At 56.9% G+C, this 18,114-nt stretch overlaps 1 protein-coding gene across 2 annotated transcripts; it reads left to right on the top strand.

Annotated features, from left to right (window-relative positions):
• Window positions 1–446: 446 nt before the first annotated feature.
• On the top strand, window positions 447–16,914 carry NOM1 (nucleolar protein with MIF4G domain 1). 2 transcript variants are annotated; one of them, XM_032840208.1, is made up of 11 exons: window positions 447–1,588; window positions 2,839–2,963; window positions 4,398–4,593; window positions 8,007–8,330; window positions 10,052–10,162; window positions 11,916–12,083; window positions 12,749–12,870; window positions 13,641–13,773; window positions 14,312–14,443; window positions 16,163–16,272; window positions 16,604–16,914. In XM_032840208.1, the coding sequence occupies exons 1-11, from the start codon at window positions 596–598 to the stop codon at window positions 16,776–16,778; spliced, it is 2,589 nt and encodes an 862-aa protein (XP_032696099.1). In that variant the 5' UTR covers window positions 447–595; the 3' UTR covers window positions 16,779–16,914. The 2 variants fall into 2 exon arrangements, with proteins under 2 accessions (XP_032696099.1, XP_032696098.1); XM_032840207.1 differs by having other exon boundaries at window positions 2,836–2,963.
• Window positions 16,915–18,114: the final 1,200 nt, after the last annotated feature.

The raw sequence follows: 18,114 nt of genomic DNA, 5'->3' as shown, positions 1-18,114 counted from the left end.
GCGCTCCAGGTGTAACCTCCTCTTGATTACAGCTGCACAGACCCTATTTCCAACAAGGCCACGTTCCCAGCCTCTGGCGGTCAGGGATGCTTCCTCCCCAGGCAGGTGTACTGATAGAGAAACCACGGAACGGCACCCCAGGAAGCCAGGCCACCCTACCAAACAATGAGGTGAGCCGCTGCGCGGCACGTGGGAGATCCGAGGCCCGAGGCTGAGTGAGAGAAGCAACTTTCAGAACAACAAGCTCGGCTGAAGTTTCCCGGTAAAATGCACAGAAAACAGCACTAATGTTCTCCCTACGGATGCGGAGACGCAAGCGCGTCTGAAGAGTCACCCCCTGCAGACAACGACGCCTACTTCTGCGGCAGGTCCCCAAGAGGCCTCTTCACCGCGAGCGGTAAGGTGTCCTGCGTTAGATGAGCACGTATTTGTGCGCTCGTCACACGGCTCTGAGAGCAGGTGCTGCTCGTTCCCGGGCGGTTCCCTGCGCTGCCGCCCTCCCGCCAGCAGGGGGCGCCGGTCTGCCCCGCACAGCGCCCGCTCTGTCCGGAAGTCCCGCCCCGACCGGAAGTCGGCGTAGGAGCAGCGGGGGAAAATGGCGGTGTCCGCGAGCGCTGGAGCGGCGCGCCGGCTCGGCCGCCGGGGGCCGGGACCCCACAGGCAGCACGGGCGCGGGGTACGCCGCGGGCCGGGCGGTGGCACCGAGGGGGCCCTGAAGCGGCTAAAGCTCGCGGTGGAGGAGTTCGTGCAGGCGAGCTCCGAGGGTGAGATCCCCGGCGGCGCCGCGGGGCCCCCGACGGGCGGGCGCGTGCGGCCGGGCGGGAGGAAAAGCCGCAGGGAGCTGAGGAAGGAGAAGCGGCACCTGAGGAAGGCGCGCCGGCTGCGGAGGACTGCGGGGCTCGCGCAGGGCCCGCGTGCGGGCGGTGGCGGCGGAGCCGGGGGAACGAGCGGCCCCCGGGCGGCGGGGGCGGGCGGGCGGCGGTCTCCTTGTCGGGCCCCGCCGCCGCCGTCGGAGGGGCTGCGACCTCCCCAGGCCAAGGGCGCCCGGGCCCGCCCCGAGCCCAGAGGTCCCCCCGGAACCCCCAGGCCCTCTGCAGCCGCCGCTGCCGCTCGAAAACGGGCACTTTTGGCGGCCAACGAGGAGGAGGACCGGGAGATCCGGAAGCTGGAGCGGCGCCTCGGCTTGAACAAGCGCAAGAGGAAGGGCGGCGGGAGCTCCGTGCCGCTCAGCTTCGCCCGGGATGGGCTCGACTACCTCCTGGGGGCCCTGGAGCCCGGACACAACGGCGGCTGGTGCGAAGGCGGCCGTGCGGAGGACGAGGACGAGGAGGAGGACGCTGGACAGACGCTGCCCGACAGCGGCACCGACAGCGGCACCGAGGGTGAAGGGCCGCACGAGGGTGAGGAAGAAGAGGGCCGGCCGGGAGCAGAAACCGGAGCAGAGACCGAGGAAGCGGACGTAGACGACGACGACGACGGGCAACAAGCCCCGCAAGGGCGAGCCGCGGGCGGAAGGAGCGAAAGGAGGGTCCGGTTCGCCGACGGAAGGAGGGAGCCTGCTCCGGAGGACTCGGACGCAGCGGACCAGGTCGGTGGGAGCTCGGTTCTCTGCCTTCTGCCTGAAGGGAGGGGGTGGCCAGACTGGGGCCGAGGCGGCCCACCGAGGTGCTGGCACTTGTCCAGCCAACGTGTGGCGAATCGGGTTGTTGTGTCTGTAATCCCACAAGGAGCAGCTCCGGGAGAAAACACCCTTAAAGATCTTTTCATCCCAGAAAGCTGGTGGCCGCCCCCCCTCGGTTGTGCTAAGGTGGACTCTGCTTCGCTCGGTGTCCGAAGCCAACTTGGACCCCCGCCCCCTTTGTTCCGGCCGCCGAGGTGCGGGAGGCCTGCAGCGCCGCTGCGGCTCTGCCCTCCCCGAGTCCTTTTCCTGTCCCGCTGCTCCCGCGGCGCATCCGAAACAGCCGGTCGGACGCGCTCCCTGGGGTAGGGTCGTGCACCGAAAATGGAGTCAGGATCCAGGACAGAGCAGCGAGGCCTTCCCGGGCTGCGCCTCGCTGTTCACACGGTGCCCTCAGCCGGCAGCTGCAGGGGAAGTCGGGGCCCCACGCACGTTCTTGGGCACGTCTCGCGGTGACCGCTTTCTGCCCCGGCATCTGCCCCGCGCAGGTGTGTGCTGGTCTGCGTCCTCTCCGAGAGCCTTGGTCGCGTCCTGACTGCTTTCACAGGCTGTGAAAGTCTGTTCACGTGCGGCCTGAGCTCACGGGGGTCACGAGAGCCGCGGTTTCTGGGTGCATAAATGTGATTTCCCCCGCCCGGCGTAACCCCCTGACGGTGTGGATCATGCCGCCGTGTTTGTCTCCCAAAGCCTGCGCGGGGCCCCGGGGAGTGTGGGTCAGAGTAGTGACGTGTAGCCCTCCGCGTGTCGGACCTAGGGATAGTGAGCGCTGGGCGGATTCTGCCACGTGTCTGTAGATGCTTTGGACGAGATTGGAGTCACTTTAGGACACTCTCCCTCCAGACTGGGGGTGCACGGGATTGAGGTGCATGTGAGCTGCTGGGCCGGCTGTCAGGGAAGCCTGGGCTCGTGCAGAGTGGAGGGCTCAGGTGCGGCCGGCCTGAAGTCACAAGGCAGAGAAGATGCTGACCCTCCGGGCAGCAGTGACCCCCACTCAGGACTCCCCAGGGCGCTCAGCACATTTCTGAGGGGCGTAAGCCTCGATGGTTGGTCATTACAGCTTCCGTCCATCCTTGGGACTCTCCTGCGGAAACGTGAATATGGCAAGCAGAGAAGAGGAACTTGTTCACGTAAAATTTTTGTAATTCTGTCCTTTCAAGCAGAGTCTCCGTGAAGACGAGGGCAAGTACATCCCCCCTCACGTGAGGCAAGCTGAGGAAACAGCGAGTGGTCAGAAAAAGGAGAGCCTGGAGAGGCTGCAGAAACACGTCAAGGGTCTGATCAACAGGTAACTCGCCCATTGCCATCCCGAGCGGTGCCAAGAGCTCATGTGTTTCCTAAAGTTACAGAAACTTTGCCTGGAATTAGACTGTAAGCGATAGGGGAGGGGTCATGGTGGTTGGTCTGCCCCTCTCTGTTCCTGCGATCTGTACCCTGAAAGGCAGGAAGCCCACCTTTTCCACTTGGTACTTTGAACCCTTTAGGGTCCGAAAGCCACGCAGGTGCCCACGTGGTTGTTCTGAGAAGTCCCAGGAACAGGGGCCGGCAGGGCCTGTCCTCCCCCGCATGGCGCTCTGGCTCAGGAATGCGGCAAGCAGCCCCCTTGCTCATTCCTCTGGGTCGCACACGTGCAGGCGGGACCCGTCCCAGCACCACGTGGCTCCTGCTAGCCTTTGTGGTCATACCCAGTCCTCTCCTCCCCCCACCTACCCCCCACCCCGCCTCCCACACCCCACTGCTTTGTTTTTAATGAAAACAGATCACTGTTTCCTGGACGCCTGGGTGGCTCAGTCTGTGGAGCGTCCCGGCTCTTGATTCCCGCTCAGGATGTGATCTCAGGGTCCTGAGATCGAGCCCCACATCGGTCTCTGCACTCCGCAGGAGTCAGCTTGACATTCTCTCTTCCTCCCACCGTCCCTCCCCTGCACTCACTTCCACGTGCAGTTGAAGTCTCTCTCAAGTAAACATTTTTTTAAACTTTTTAAGATGTTATTTGTTTATTTGAGAGGGAGTGGAGTGCACACGTGTGCATACAAGTTGGGGTGAGGGGCAGAGGGAGAAGCAGACTCCCCCACTGAGCGGGGAGCCCAATGCAGGGCTCGGACCCAGAACCTTGGGATCATGACCTGAGTCGAAGGCAGACACTTAACCAACTGAGCCCCCCAACTGCCCCTAAAAAAAAGTGAACGGCAAAAACAGAGCAGAGCAGCATATGTCCTAGACCCTCCCCCAACTTGCTGTGCAAGCGCTGAGTGTCGGCACGGGTGAGGTGGCGGTCGTGCACCCTACCCACCCTTCCCCTCTACGCAGCAAGGGAGCAACCTTTTCTCCGTGTGGGAACTAGGAGCTTGTGCTGGAAAGTGGAGACGTTGCACTTTTCCCAGCAGCACGCCTGATGTGCGGAGTAAGGCTGCTTCCTTGCCTCTGCCTGGGACGCTCACCAGGCTATCCGTGGCGTGTCGTCCTGACGGTCTCCGTGCTCTTCAGGACAGCCCTCCGTGGGCTTCGCCGGGGCCACGCTTCAGGTGGAGAGGGAGGATTCTGTGCGAGGATACGCAGTACACGTTAGGTTACCAGGGCGAGATCAGAGCCGCTCATGGGTTAGATGTGTGCATGACACGGGGCAGCGGGAGTATCAATGACTTCCATTGATGTAAATCAACTGAACGCATCCGTCCTGGGTGAGGCCTCACCGCCCCTCTGCTTTGACCACCGTCTGCAGGTTGAGCGAGCCGAGCGTGGCCTCCATCAGCGGGCAGCTGGAGGAGCTGTACATGGCCCACAGCAGGAAGGACATGAACGACACCCTGACCGGCGTCCTCCTGAGCGCCTGCGCGCCCGACGCCGCCATGCCCAGCCGGCTGGTGATGGAGCCTGTGCTGGTGCTCAGCACCCTTCACCACACGGTCGGGGTCGAGGTAGGCGCCCTGCCCGGGGCCGTGCGTCGAGCAGGCTCTCTGGTCTTTTCTTCGTATTCCCCCTGCAGCAGGGACTGGTCTCAGACTCTGAACACGGTGCCGCGTGCGGGCTTGCTCCTCCGGTGTCCGTGCCGGGTGATCAATGTTTCGTCAGTGAGGCCAGCAGCCTGGGAGGTAGACCCGGACTGAAGCCAGCGAGGGGGACACGTGACGGGGGTGAGGCCTGGAGCCACCAGTGCCCCCTCTGGGTGGGCCCAGACCTTCCCGCGCCCTCGTGTGTGAAGCAGGCCTGTGTGGGGACTCACTCGAGCAGCACACAGGGAGCACCTGCACGGTGCCGGGTACCAGAGAGCCGCCGCTGAGGGAGGACTTGTCCCCACTCGTCGGGTGCTCTGTCCTCGCTCGCTGGCCTCTGGGTTCACCCCAGGGAGGCCATGTGGTGCCCACCCTGGCTCTGATAAAAAAGGCCTTTTCTGTCACTGCATACGGTGAGTGCCAGCCTCCCAGGCAGTGTTCGGTTCCCCCGGGGTGGCCTGTCCCAGGGTCGTTGGAGGAAACCGCTCTGATCGCACGCGTTCATACTGAGGCCCGGGGACGGACGGACGATTGGTGAGTAGGCCTCATAGTTCGGGTGACATTCATCCTGAGAAGGACTCGGTGACACTTTGGGGCTTTCTGTGGGGCAGGATCTCTCCTGGAGGTTTTGGTTTCTTTGCCTTCTCATCACCCTCGTTCCAGGAATGGCCTCGGCACAAAGCCTGGCAAACGGCCTGTCCCCTCGGGCAGGTCTGCACACGGGTGCCCCCCTTCCGCCCATCCTCGCAGGTCCCAGCAGGGCCAGGAGGGCAGGTGGGCGGCCGCAGAGCGCTCTGGAGCTGTTGGCAGCACGCCCCCCCCCCCCCCCCGTTGTCTTGGTCCACCGCACCCAGGACTCCCCTGAGTCTCGCGCAGCAGGCCTGTGCGGCTTCCCTCCAGCAGCCACAGACCGGCTGGGCTCCGTGGCCTTCACGCCACTAGAGGTTCCGCGGTGACAGCAGTGTTCCTCCGGGGAGATGCTGCCTGGGGCTGCCACGGGCTCGCCGTCACCGGGAGCTCTGCACCGGCGTCTTCCCGCGGGGGTTCAGCCCGGTCTGCAGGCAGCGAGCGCGTTGTGGGGCGCGGCCGGGAGGCAGTGCTGGGGTGAGGATGGTTCGTCGTCCTGACTTCTGCCTGATGCGGGAGGATGCTTTGCGGTGGGACGGCGCTCCTCCCGCCTGTGCCGCCCCTGCGGGCTGCGTGCTCTCCGCTGACAACCCCTGGAACCAGGCTTTTGCATCCAGCAGCAGTCACGGTGGGCGAGGTTTGGAAGGTGCAGGTTCCAGGACCTTCTGGGCACTGGGCGGGGCACAGAGAGGCTCAGGCCCCAAATCTTCAGAGCACATGACTCTCCTCCCTGACGTCTGTGCTGGCGATTTGGAGAATCTCGCTTCCGAAGCAGCTGTTTTTCTAAGAGCCGTCCTCGTTTTCACATAAGACGCCGTGAGTCCCTTCTCTTCATGGTGAGGTATAACGGAGTCACTGGATGCCGTCCCACCAGGAGGGGACCCGGGAGTGCCAGGGCCCACTGCCATTGTCAGGGAGCCTCCGCGGGACCCCCGCCGTCCCGCATCATGCTGCTGCTCCGTACCGCAGAGGCTTCTCCGGAGACAGTAGCCGGAGCGACGGTCAGTGCCGCAGGCCCTGCCGCGCACAACGTGCAGGGCTTCGTGGACTCGAGCAGCAGAGGTTACGGGTCCTGCTTGTCATTCGCGCCTCCGCCGGGAGCGCAGAGGACACCTGAAATGACGCCCACTACGGGAAGCCGTCGTGGCAGTTGGCTAACGAGGCGCGCTGGCCTAAGCTAACAGCGCTAGCACTTGTCCCGGCGGGCAACGAGCCCTCGGCACTGGTGCCGTTACACCTCCCAAAGCTCCCCGAGAAAAACCTCCTGTCGGGAATTCACGGAAGGAGAGTCTGTTACGAAGCCCGTGTTGTCAGTTACTGAGCTGTCTCTGAGTCGTTTAGAAATAAAAATCAGGTGTGCACAGATCCGTGTTAAATTCCCCAAGTTAGAATTGATGTACCTTTTTTTTCTTTTTAAAGATTTTATTTATTCATTTATCAGCACAAGCGGGGGGTGGGGGCAGAGGGAGAAGCAGGCTCCCCACTGAACAGGAAGCCCGATGTGGAACTCGATGCCAGGACCCTGAGATCATGGCCTGAGCCGAAGGCAGACGCTTAACGACGGAGTCACCCAAGCGCCCTGAATTCACGTATGTTCCTCAGTAACTGCAGCAGCAGGAATGTTCTCCCTATTTTTCAGTGTTACCCTAAGTAGGGGTCTGGCTAGCTCCGTCAGTGGTGCGTGCGACCCATCATCTCGGGGCTGTGGGATCCAGCATGGAACCACACCCACAATGGGTGTGCGAATTACTGAAAAAAATAACATGTTAAAAAATATAAATTGGGGGCGCCTGGGTGGCTCAGTGGGTTAAAGCCTCTGCCTTCGACTCAGGTCATGATCTCAGGGTCCTGGGATCGAGCCCCACGTTGGGTTCTCTGATCAACAGGGAGCCTGCTTCCTCCTCTCTCTCTGCCTGCCTGTGCTCTCTCTCTCTCTCTCTGTCAAATTAATAAATAAATAAAATCTTTTTTAAAAAAGTAAAAGGCATACTAAGTTATATTTTATTTTGAAGATATTACCTGGAATGTAGAGTTTTGACGAATGTTAACGTAATTATTCCGCTCGTGTGATTGAAAAACCTAAGTATGTTTTATGCCTGAGTTTGTCTTGCTGTCTGCAGAGCTCGGGTTTCCCTGCAGGTCGCATCTGGACAGGATGGTGGTCGGAGGAGGAGGGTGTATCCCTCAGGTTCCTCGTCCACGTTTCTGCGCTCATTCCGTGGCCAGTGCGCCGCCATCACTTCCTGCCAGCGCTGAGCCCCTGCCTCTGGCCCTTCCAGAGGCCCCTCTGGCCTCCCCTGGGCCGGAGAGACGAGGGTGCCAAACAGCAGGACGTTCCTCGAGCTGTACGTGTGTTCTTGACGGTTTTAGTAATTTTCGTTTTGGCATCGGAATGGCTGCTGGCCAAAAACGGGACCTTGTTGATTTTGGAGACCAGAGGACGTTCTTAGGGGTTGGGAGCCACAGCAGGTCGCCTTGTGTCGTCGGTCACGGCGGCCTCATGCTGTCCGTTCGACTTCAGTGCTTAACGTTCACGCCGTGTTGGAGTCTACACCTTGCTGCGCGGACGCTTTGTGGGTTAACTTAAAAAAACGCTGGTTTTTTCAACATACATTTAAGTTTCGTTGAAGAAGGAAGAAGGATCCCCGCGAAGAGCTTTCTAATGTTTGATTTTTACGTGTTCACAGTGACACTCTCTCTGCTTTGTCCAGGTCGGCGCTCACTTTCTGGAGGCCGTGGTGAAGCGGTTTGACGCCATCTACAAGAACGGAGGCAAAGGGAAGGAGTGCGAGAACCTGCTCACCATCATCGCCCATTTGTATAACTTCCACGTGGTGCACGCCTGCCTGGTTTTTGACATTCTGAAGAAGCTTATTGGGACTTTCACAGAAAAAGATATTGAACTGACCCTGTTAATGCTGAAAACCGTGGGCTTCTCGTTGAGAAAAGATGATGCTCTGTCACTCAAGGAACTGATCGTGGAGGCCCAGGCCAAAGCCATCACGGCCAGCGGCACGTTCCAGGACCAGACCAGGGTAAGCCTGACCTGCTCCTGAGTGCCCGAGTGCTCACACGCTGACCAGAGCTTAAAAATAAGTGTTTGGGGTAAAATCACATGTAATTTCTTCGCGATCCCCATTGTTTTTTTGCCTCGTCAGGTTTTGTGGCTTTATCACCAGAATGTGAAAGAACTATTTTTCTTCTAAGGACTCAGATATTCTGTGAATTTAAGAATCAGTTTCTTTAACATTTATCCATTCAGAAAGCGTTTTCCTCAGGAAGGCTATGGCACGGCCCTCAGGCGACAGCGCTCTTGGATTTCCTCCCTGCTGCTTAACAACGATGGGCCCTGAGTCTTCCAAGCCTTGGTTTCCCCATCGAGAAAGTGGGGGCTGATTGTACTTCCCACCTCATCTGCCAGTTGCTTGAGAGGCACAGGCGAGCCGTGGGAAGCCGATAAGAGAGGAGAGGATGTCACTTTAGAAACAAGAGAAGTATTGGTGTCGGGATCCTGCAGGGGAGCAGGGCAGGAGGGGCAGGCGGAGGCTGGCCTCAAGAGGCCTTGTGAACCTTTTCAGGGGCTTGGGATTTTATCCTAGAGGCACAGATGGTTCTGAGCCAGGTAAACGATGTATGCTGTTTCCATGGCACTTTGACCACACCAAGAAGGGGGCAGGAGGGCAGGGCAGGGAGAGGCCACCTCAGACTCTGGCAGGGAGCCTTAGCATAGCAGCAGTGGCTGTGGGGTTAGGAGGTAGGAGTGAGCAGATGGCGTGGGCTGGTGGGAGAAGCAGTATGAAGGACAGGCAGGACCAGGGTTACCCCTGGTGGATGGCAGGACAGTAAAATGAGACAGACTCAGGAGGAAAGACAGGCTGCTTCGGAAATCCTGAAATGAGGTGCTGGGGTCACCCACGAAGGGGTGCGATCCCAGGAGCTGCGCAGGCTGGGGAGTTGCTGGGGTCCAGTGGGGAGCGGACGGAGCGCCGGCATTCAGCTGCGTTGTTTAGGGGAGGGAGAGCAGGACGAGGCTCCTGGAGCCTGGTCCCAGAGTGTCCCAAGGAAGCACTTGTTCCTGGATTGAATGCTCTGAGGCCAAGTGTAAAACACAGAAGACAGCAGAGGCAGGAAGGAGCCTCTGTTTCCTGGGGATGCGGTTGGGGAGATGGGGAGTGCCCCTAGTGGGCGTGGAGTTTCTTTCTGGGGATGATGATCTTCTGACGTTGACCATGGCAGCTGCACACCCCGACTGTGAGCAGGGTGCGCTGTTAAACGGGAGCTTTGCAGCAGGCAGGTTAGGTAGAGGTAAGTAGGTGGTGGTGGGGAGAAGCTCGGGGGGGGAGTATGCAGAAGTTCTTTTTTATCGTTCTCGCAACTTTTCCTAATTAGGATATTTTCAGTTTTGAAAGTTAAAAAGGTAAAAAGGACAGGCACGGGGAAGAAGTTGGAATACAGCGCAACTAAGACCGCGGGGGTGTGATGGGCACCGGGGGTGGGTCAGAGGTGATGGGGGGGGGAGGAGAAGACATCAGATCTCGAGGTGCTCAGGGTCCTGGCAGAGGCCAAGTGGCACAGTCGTATTGAGATGTGGTCCTGAGCAAGAGGTTCATATTGGCGACTCTCTCCCCAGAAAACCATCACCGGTTTACTGTCAGCAGCAGTGACCCTGTATGTGGCCGATGTGGCTCTTCCCAGAATAGAGGGTCTGTTGTTTGGGCTCTGAAACGGTGGTTTCTTCTGTTTTGTTTCCTTACAGGTTCGGTTTATGCTGGAGACCATGTTGGCGCTGAAGAACAATGACGTGCGGAAGATCCCGGGCTATGACCCTGAGCCTGTGGAGAAGCTCAGGAAGTTACAGAGAGCGTTGGTGAGGCTCTTTTCTTTTTTCAAGATTTTATTTATTAGAGAACGAGCAGAGGGTAGGGTAGAGGGGGAAGCAGGCTTCCCGCTGAGCAGGGAGCTGATGCAGGGCTCGATCCCAGAACCCTGGGTTCATGACCTGAGCTGAAGTCAGAGGCTTGAGCGACGGAGCTGCCCCGGTGCCCCTGGTGAGCTCCCCTGTCCACATGGGCTCGTTGTGAAACTGAAGGCGATCGGAGCTGGAAGTCAGGTGCCATGTCTGGTTAGTAATCATTCCAAGAGGGCGCTTGGGGGGCTCCTTCGGTTGAGCAGCTGACTCCTGATTGCAGCTCAGGTCGCGATCTCGGGGTGGTGAGATCACACCCGGTGTCAGGCCCCATGCCCAGGGCAGTTGGAGGCGGCTTCAGAGTCTCTGTCCCTCTGCTCCTCCCCCTGCTGGTGCCTGCACTCTCTTGCTCTAAAGTAAATAAATCCTTTTAAAAAAAGAGTTCCTGGGGGTGCCCGGGTCGCTCAGTGGGTTAAAGCCTCTGCCTTCAGCTCAGGTCATGATCCTGGGGTCCAGGATCGAGCCCTGCATCGGGCTCCCTGCTCGGCGGGGAGCCTGCTTCCCCCCCTCTCTCTGCCTGCCTCTCTGCCTACTTGTGATCTCTGTCTGTCAAATAAATAAATAAAATCTTTAAAAAAAAAAAAAAAAGTTCCAGGCTGGATGGCTCAGTGGGTTAAGTGTCTGCCTTCGGCTCGGGTCATGATCCCAGGGTCCTGGAATCGAGCCCCATAACGGGTTCCCTCCTCGGTGGTGAGTCTGCTTCTCCTTCTCCCTCCCCCTGCCTGTATTCCCTCTCGCTGCTTCTCTCTTTGTTAAATAAAATCTTTTTTAAAAGGTTGGGGGGGAGTTCCAAGATACTGGGAATAAGTGTCACATTTCTGTGGTGAGACCCTCCAAGTGGGCCGGGTGTGGGGCCGTCCCTATGAGCACAGCGTCCTCAGCACTGAGCCTGTGGTGCTCGACTCAGCCGCACCATAGAAAACTCTGGTCGCTTTGAAAGAGAGCTCAGGCCAGGGTCCCACCTAGACTGATGAAGTCAGCGTCGGGGTGGTGGGGGCCCACCTGTCGAGGCTCCCCAGGTGCCCCCGATGTGGGGTGGCAGCTGAGACGCACTGACGTCCCCAGCCTGGGAGTCCTTCAGCGCTGGCTCTGGGCAGGTCTCAAATCGTTGGCTCCGCAAACCCCAGGTGCTCCTGGGCGAGTTCTTACCCCCAGCTCTGTGCGGCTTTCCTTGGGGTCTACACCTCCCTCTGAGCCTCTTGCCTGGTGTGACAGCTTTCCAAAGACAGCAGTGTTCGGGGTGATAGACCCTCAGCCCGCAGGCAGAGGCACTGAGTTTATCTCTGCCTTTGGTATGATTCCAAACTGGTCAGCTGCCCCGGTTGTCAGTGACCCGGCACAGTGCTCATGAGCCGGCAGTTCCACAGTCAGGAGCAGAAAACACCCGAGGGGCGCCTGGGGGCTCAGTGGGTCAAGCCTCTGCCTTTGGCTCAGGTCATGTTCCCAGGGTCCTGGGATCGAGCCCCGCATCGGGCTCTCTGCTCAGCGGGGAGCCTGCTTTCCCCTCTCTCTCTGCCTGCCTCTCTGCCTACTTGTGATCTGTGTCTGTCAAATAAATAAATAAAATCTTTGAAAAAGAAAAAGAAAACACCCGAGGTGGCGACAGTGCAGACTGTGAGCCAGCTGGAGTGTCTCACCTGCTCCTTTCTCTCAGGTGCGCAGCGCCGGCTCGGGCGCCGAAACTCAGCTCCGCATCTCCTGGGACGGCATCCTGAACGCCGAGCAGACCGGCCGCTGGTGGATCGTGGGGTCTGCGTGGACTGGGGCCCCTATGATTGACAACAGTCAGCAGAAGGTCACAGAGAAGCCACCCTCGGGGACGGTATGAGAGCCCTGCACCGTCCCCCTGGTGTCCCGCGGCAGGCCCTGCGGGAGTCCCCGGTTGGTTGCATGGTTTCCTCAGAGACCCTACAGAAGTTGTTACTGTTTTGTGATAGGATTTCACTCAATTTCTGTGGTTTCTTTTTAACAGTTTTTTTAAGTCCCAAAATACTGTACATAAAGGACTTAAAAGCTGAATGGAGCAAGGGGAGCCTGGGAAAATCTGAACCCTCGGGTTGCAGATGCCGGTCCTGAGGGACAGGTGTTCCCACAAGGTGTGGCTTCCCGTCCATTAGACTTGGGTTTCAGATTGTCAGAATTCTTCATTTCTTGGCATTTGATTATTAACTAAAGTTCCTATATTATTCAGGTTTCCTTCATTTTCCCCTGATCACCCTTTTTGGTCTCAGGATCCCATGACACACCTCATCGTCCTGCCTCTTCTGGCTGTTGGTATTGCCGGTTTTCCCTTGTGGGAGCGTAAATAAGAATATAAGAATAAAGATGTAGCATTCACACATAAACGTATTTCCATGTAATTCAGAATTAGTCTTCAGTATAAGCCAGGGAAGCGTGTGTGTTGTCTTTTAGAGACTTGGTAACCACAGTAAATCAGAGTAACTTCTCCTTGAAACATCGATGTGATCTTAATTGCCCCTCTTTCAGGTTAGTGGGAAGATACTAGAACTCGCCCGAAAGCAGAGAATGAACACTGATGTCAGAAGGAACATATTCTGTACAATAATGACAAGTGAAGATTTCTTGGACGCGTTTGAGAAGCTTCTGAAGTAAGCATTAGTGCAGACACTGTGATCAGATGTTGTTGAAGAAATCAGCACAGTTGGTTTTACAGAGGGTCCGGTCAGATGCTGCTCGGGACAACTGGACTGTCCTCTCTCCCCTCCTGCCGTGGGTCCAGTCTTGCTCCTGTACTGGCCACTGGTGGTCCCAAATTGAAACATTTTATGGCATATTTTGATTAAAAGTCTCAGCTGACCAACTGATCAGTCACAGTGTCTGTGGGTGGTTATAAGTTTACTTAAAATCCTATTGGGGGCACCTGGGTGGCTCAGTGGGTTAAAACCTCTGCCTTCAGCTCAGGTCATGATCGCAGGGTCCTGGGATCCAGCCCCACGTTGGGCTCTCTGCTCAGAGGGGAGCCTGCTTCCCCCTCTCTCTCTGCCTGCCTCTCTGCCTACCTGTGATCTCTCTGTCAAATGAATAAATAAAAAAATGTTTTTTAAAAAAAATCCTCATATTGAGGCTGTGTTTCTGATGACTTCTAAATTAAAAACTTCCTGGTATAGTTTCTGTAATTAGTTGTAAAAAGATTTTGAAAGTACCCGTGTACCTTCACAAAATACTTCTCAACAAATCGGATGCTTATTTTCCTTTATGGGCTTCAAATGCAGAGTACGCGGGCACGAGGACCGGCCTGCCCACCGTTCCTGTCTTGTGATTCCCACTGCTCTCCTCCCTTCCCCTTGAGCCAGACTGTCAGGCAGGGTGCGCCCTCCTGAGAGCTTGACCCGCCGTCTCTGTGTCCTCTGCGCTGCAGGCTGCGGCTGAAGGACCAGCAGGAGCGGGAAATCGTTCACGTTCTCATGCATTGCTGCCTTCAAGAGAAAACCTACAACCCTTTCTACGCATTCCTGGCTGGCAAGTTCTGTGAATACCAGAGAAGGTTCCAGGTAAGCCCACTAGCAGCCCACCAGTCACCTGTGCTCCACTATTTCCCTGGACGTCCTCTGGCTCAGCCCACCCAGAATGAGCACCCCGAGTGAGACGTGTAGCCTGCGCCGAGTGCCGTGTGCAGGGGGACAATTCCAGGACCCATGCCCGCAGCCAGGCTCTCTCTCAGGGAGAGCAGGTGGGTGTCATGGAGGCCAAGTGACGGGGCAAAGGAGTGCCAGGACCCGTTTTCCCATCTCAGAGGAGGGTGTCGTGCAGCCTGTGTCCCCGGGGGAGTGCCTTTTTGATCTTAGATGGCACCAGCCTTCTCATCTTTCTCAGCATTTCTGCCGATTGGAGGGGAAAACCCACCACAGAAAGAAGCTACTGTGGCAGGACAGGAGGGGGTGTGTGCAGGGAAGGAGGCCATGTTGCTCCGGGCTCGTCCTGACTTGGACACCGCTCTGAGTAAATGAGCAGTAGAATACATCTGGATTACATCTTGGCGACTTGTTCTAACAGCGGCCCGCATTGTAACTCTTTTTTTTCCCCCATCAGATGACTTTCCAGTTCAGCATATGGGATAAATTTCGGGACTTGGAAAATTTGCCAGCCACTAATTTCTCTAATTTGGTTCACCTGGTAGCCCACTTGTTGAAGACGAAATCACTTCCGCTTTCTATTTTAAAGGTTTGTATCTTGGATGAAAGCATGAAAAGCGATGAAAACGGTAGTGTGATTGTTCATATCCAGTACCTCAAGAAAAAGCGCGTCCTTAGATTCTAACTCACTGGGGACGTATGTTTATCACGTCCTAGCCGTCCTAGAAAGTAGCCAGAGTGGCTTACAGTGTAGACGTAGCTCTGAACAAGGCATGGGTACAGTTGTTTTGCTCATCTCTGAGAATCTCACTTGCACTTTGGGTTCATGTGCAGGTCCTAGTTCTAAGTCCCCCACTGGCCGCTGCTAAGCGGGGAGGAGGACAGGGAGGCGTCGGAGCAGGTGAGCTGTGGTTCGGGACTCCGTGGTCGCCTCTCCCTTTGTGGTGGGTGCCCCGCCCCTGACCCCAGCCCTGCCATGTTTCTGCGTCTCATCAGAGCCAGTGAGATGTACATGCTGTGCTGTTGGTCTAGAGTGGACAGGGGAACCTAGGCAGAGCATGTGGGGTCGGAGGTGGCCGCCAGACCTGGACAGCGGGACCACCACGGCCTGGGCATAAAAACGGGGACAGTGAGGGAACCTGAGGGCCAGAGAATGCACAGGCCTGGGCTTCTGTGCCTCTTGCTCCCTGACCCGCAGACGGACTGCAGGCGCCATCTCCCACTTGTGCGCATGTGGCCATCCACCAGGGCGCTGACGTGGGGTCACTGTGTGTCTCTCCGGGGTGTGGGACTAGGTTTGGGCCACTGAGCTTTACACCACATTGCAAACACGGGAGCACTGTAAAGCATGGAGGGGCTGCCTTCTCGTTGCGGCTAGATCTTGCCCTCAGTTCACTAGGTTTTGAGCTCCGAACCAAAGAGGATACGGTCATTCCCCAGGTTCATTAGAACCCGGAGCTGTCCTTGAAGCTTGTCCCAGGTCCCTTGTTCTGCTCTCCCACCACCCGCCGTTCCCAGGGGCCTCTCTGGCCCACAGGCACGCTTTGGAACTCTTCCCGCAGATGGCCCGTCCTCTTACTTCACACACGGTCCCCCTCCGTGTGGATGACAGTCTCCTAGCCCCACGCTCCAGATAGCCCCTCACGGTTCAGTAAGTCAGCACGAGCCTGAAACACAGCCACGTTGAAATCTGGGATTCTCTTCTCTGATTTTAGCGCTTCTGTAGTCCAGTGTGTAAGTGTACCAAAATTTATATGGGATTCTTAGGGAATATATATTATATGAGTGATTTTCTTCTAGATCCAAATTTACTATGTACGGTTTTAATTAGGGCGTAGTTTCTTTAAGGCTTGGAGATACATAATGTTTCAATTTTACAATTAAATTCCTGATTCACGGAAACTCCATCCAGGGAAGGTCGCCCTGGACAGTGCCGTGCATGCCCCTGCCAGCAGGGCACAGAGGCCGTGGCCACACGCCCGTGCCCATAGCTCTTCCATCTTTTGTAGCTGGAAACAGCCTTACCTAAAGGGGTGGGTGAGTTTTTACTCTACTTTTTGAAATTATTGAGATTTTTTGTTATTTATTTGACAGAGATCACAAGTAGGCAGAGAGGTGGGGGGGGGCAGGCTCCCTGCTGAGCAGAGAGCCCGATGCGGGGCTCCGTATCAGGACCCTGAGATCATGACCTGAGCCAAACGAAGGCAGAGGCTTTAACCCGCTGAGCCACCCAGATGCCCCTACTTTTTGAAATTACTGAAAAAATTGATTAAATGTGACTTATTTTCTCTGTCCTGATTCTAATTAGGTAGTTGAATTCGGCGAACTGGATAAACCCAGAGTCCACTTTTTACGAAAAGTATTGTATATTGTGTTAATGGAAACAGAAGTTGAAGACCTTGGTTCAATTTTTTCAAGGTATGTTCTCAGCTTCTTTTGTTAAAACGTGGAGAAGAGATGAAGGAAGTTATTTTCACTTACGTTGACTTAGAAAAAGCAAGGTTGTTATACGTGACACGCAGCTTAGTACCTTATTTGAAGCTGGTGTCTTCTACGTTCGATCTGGGGAGCGTGAAGCTGCCTGACAGCTGGCAGTGACGGTCTCTAAAGCGCGGAGTGCGCTGTTATCTCAGTTGAGAATTCTGCTTTTCAAAGCCATTCGGTCCCGTCTCCCGGTTGGAGGTTCCCAGGAGCCGCGGACCGGGGGAGGCTGGCTCCTCGCTGACGCCCACTTCTGTGCCCCTTGCAGAGTGAGCGACAGCCCGAAGCTGGGCCTGCTGAGAGAAGGTCTGAAGCTCTTCATTGGCCACTTCCTGCTGAGGGGCGCGCCAGCAAGCACGAGCGCGGAGGCAGCCGGCCAGCTGAGGGCGAGGGCCGACCTCTCCACCAAGGCCCTGCAGGGCAAGGCTTCCCTGACGATGTAGTCCCAAAGCGGAGCGGAGTGGCGTGCTCATTTCTCTGAAAATGCCCTTTTTAAACCCAGAAGGCTCGTTACGCCGCTGGCCGCGTGTGCAGGTGGCAGGGCTCTGCCACGGGCTGCTGTGCTTGAGATCTACGTTTCTGGTAACTTTAAAATTCAAGGTCATACTGTGTTTCTGTTTTAAACGTTCTCACGTATCTGTTCCAGAGTAGGGAGGGCAGAAGGCAGGGAGGGCAGGACAGGCAGCCACGGGCATGTCCTCCAGTAGAGACAGGGCGGGGTGCGTGTGATCACGTGTGTGGTGGCCTTATTTTTTTTTTTTTTTTTTTAAGATTTTATTTATTTGACAGACAGAGATCACAAGTAGGCAGAGAGGCAGGCAGAGAGAGAGGGGGAAGCAGGCTCCCTGCTGAGCAGAGAGCCTGATGCGGGGCTCGATCCCAGGACCCTGAGATCATGACCTGAGCCGAAGGCAGAGGCTTTAACCCACTGAGCCACCCCGGTGCCCCTGTGTTGGCCTTATTTTTAATAGATGGTCCGCTAGATGGTGCAGTGATAAAGAAATGGATGGGTCTTTTATCTTTCTGATGGACTGATTTAAAGTCCAAAAACCATTAATTAAATGTGGTAGCTGATACCTCATGGATTATTTCACTGTTGGGAACGCAAGCGTGTGGGGAGGGTGAGCGGTTGCCCGAAGCCTTGTGGACACCTGTCTTGCACAGTGTGGACGGGAGCTTCCTGCCGGCACTCGGCTGCGGTTCCCACGTGCAGGGGCGCGTCCTGTGTGTGTCCGTCCCATGCGTGTCTGTCCTATACACGCCGTGCTTTACTCAACACGGATGGCACCAGAGAGCTGTCAGACGCTGGATGGGTGGGCCTCTGGGCGAAGTCCTGGGAGGAGTAAGTGACTGGGACAGCACTGCCGCCTGGGAGCCGTGAACGCTCACCTAGTGACAGACACGCCCCACGAGTACAGTCGGCTCTGGCTGAGTCTGTGCAAAGTCAGTCGTGACCGACGAATGTCTGTCCTTCTCCAGCTCTTAGAATTGGCTTCTCTGTCTTAAATGCTGCGAACTTGAGTTAAGTGTCCCCTGAGGTTATCGAAAAGTTACCAGCACGTGTGCACGGAATAGTCTCTTCTGGGGCATCGACACCTGCCCGGCGCCGGTGGCGCGCTGTCCCATAGGGGGCTCCCCTGGCCCGAGGGAGGCCGCTCCTGTGGAAACCCCCTTTGTCGCAGGCTTTCAGACACCGTCTGTACTTGAGCCGACAGCAGCGTGTGTTTGGAAATGACCGCGTGACGTTGGCAGCGTCTCCGTGTGTGTCCCTAAACAAAC

Source organism: Lontra canadensis, unplaced genomic scaffold, assembly GCF_010015895.1.
Source record: "Lontra canadensis isolate GAN:19392208 unplaced genomic scaffold, GSC_riverotter_1.0 scaffold111, whole genome shotgun sequence".
NCBI lineage: Eukaryota > Metazoa > Chordata > Mammalia > Carnivora > Mustelidae > Lontra > Lontra canadensis.
The sequence above is the reverse complement of the archived record's forward strand: the minus strand, read 5'-3'. Positions and strand labels throughout refer to the sequence as shown.

Coding starts and splice junctions, on each gene's coding strand:
- NOM1 (XM_032840207.1), top strand. CDS start 596: ATGGCGGTGTCCGCGAGCGCTGGAGCGGCGCGCCGGCTCGGCCGCCGG. Junction 12,084..12,748: donor AGAAGCCACCCTCGGGGACG/GTATGAGAGCCC, acceptor CCCCTCTTTCAG/GTTAGTGGGAAGATACTAGA. Junction 12,871..13,640: donor GCGTTTGAGAAGCTTCTGAA/GTAAGCATTAGT, acceptor TCTGCGCTGCAG/GCTGCGGCTGAAGGACCAGC.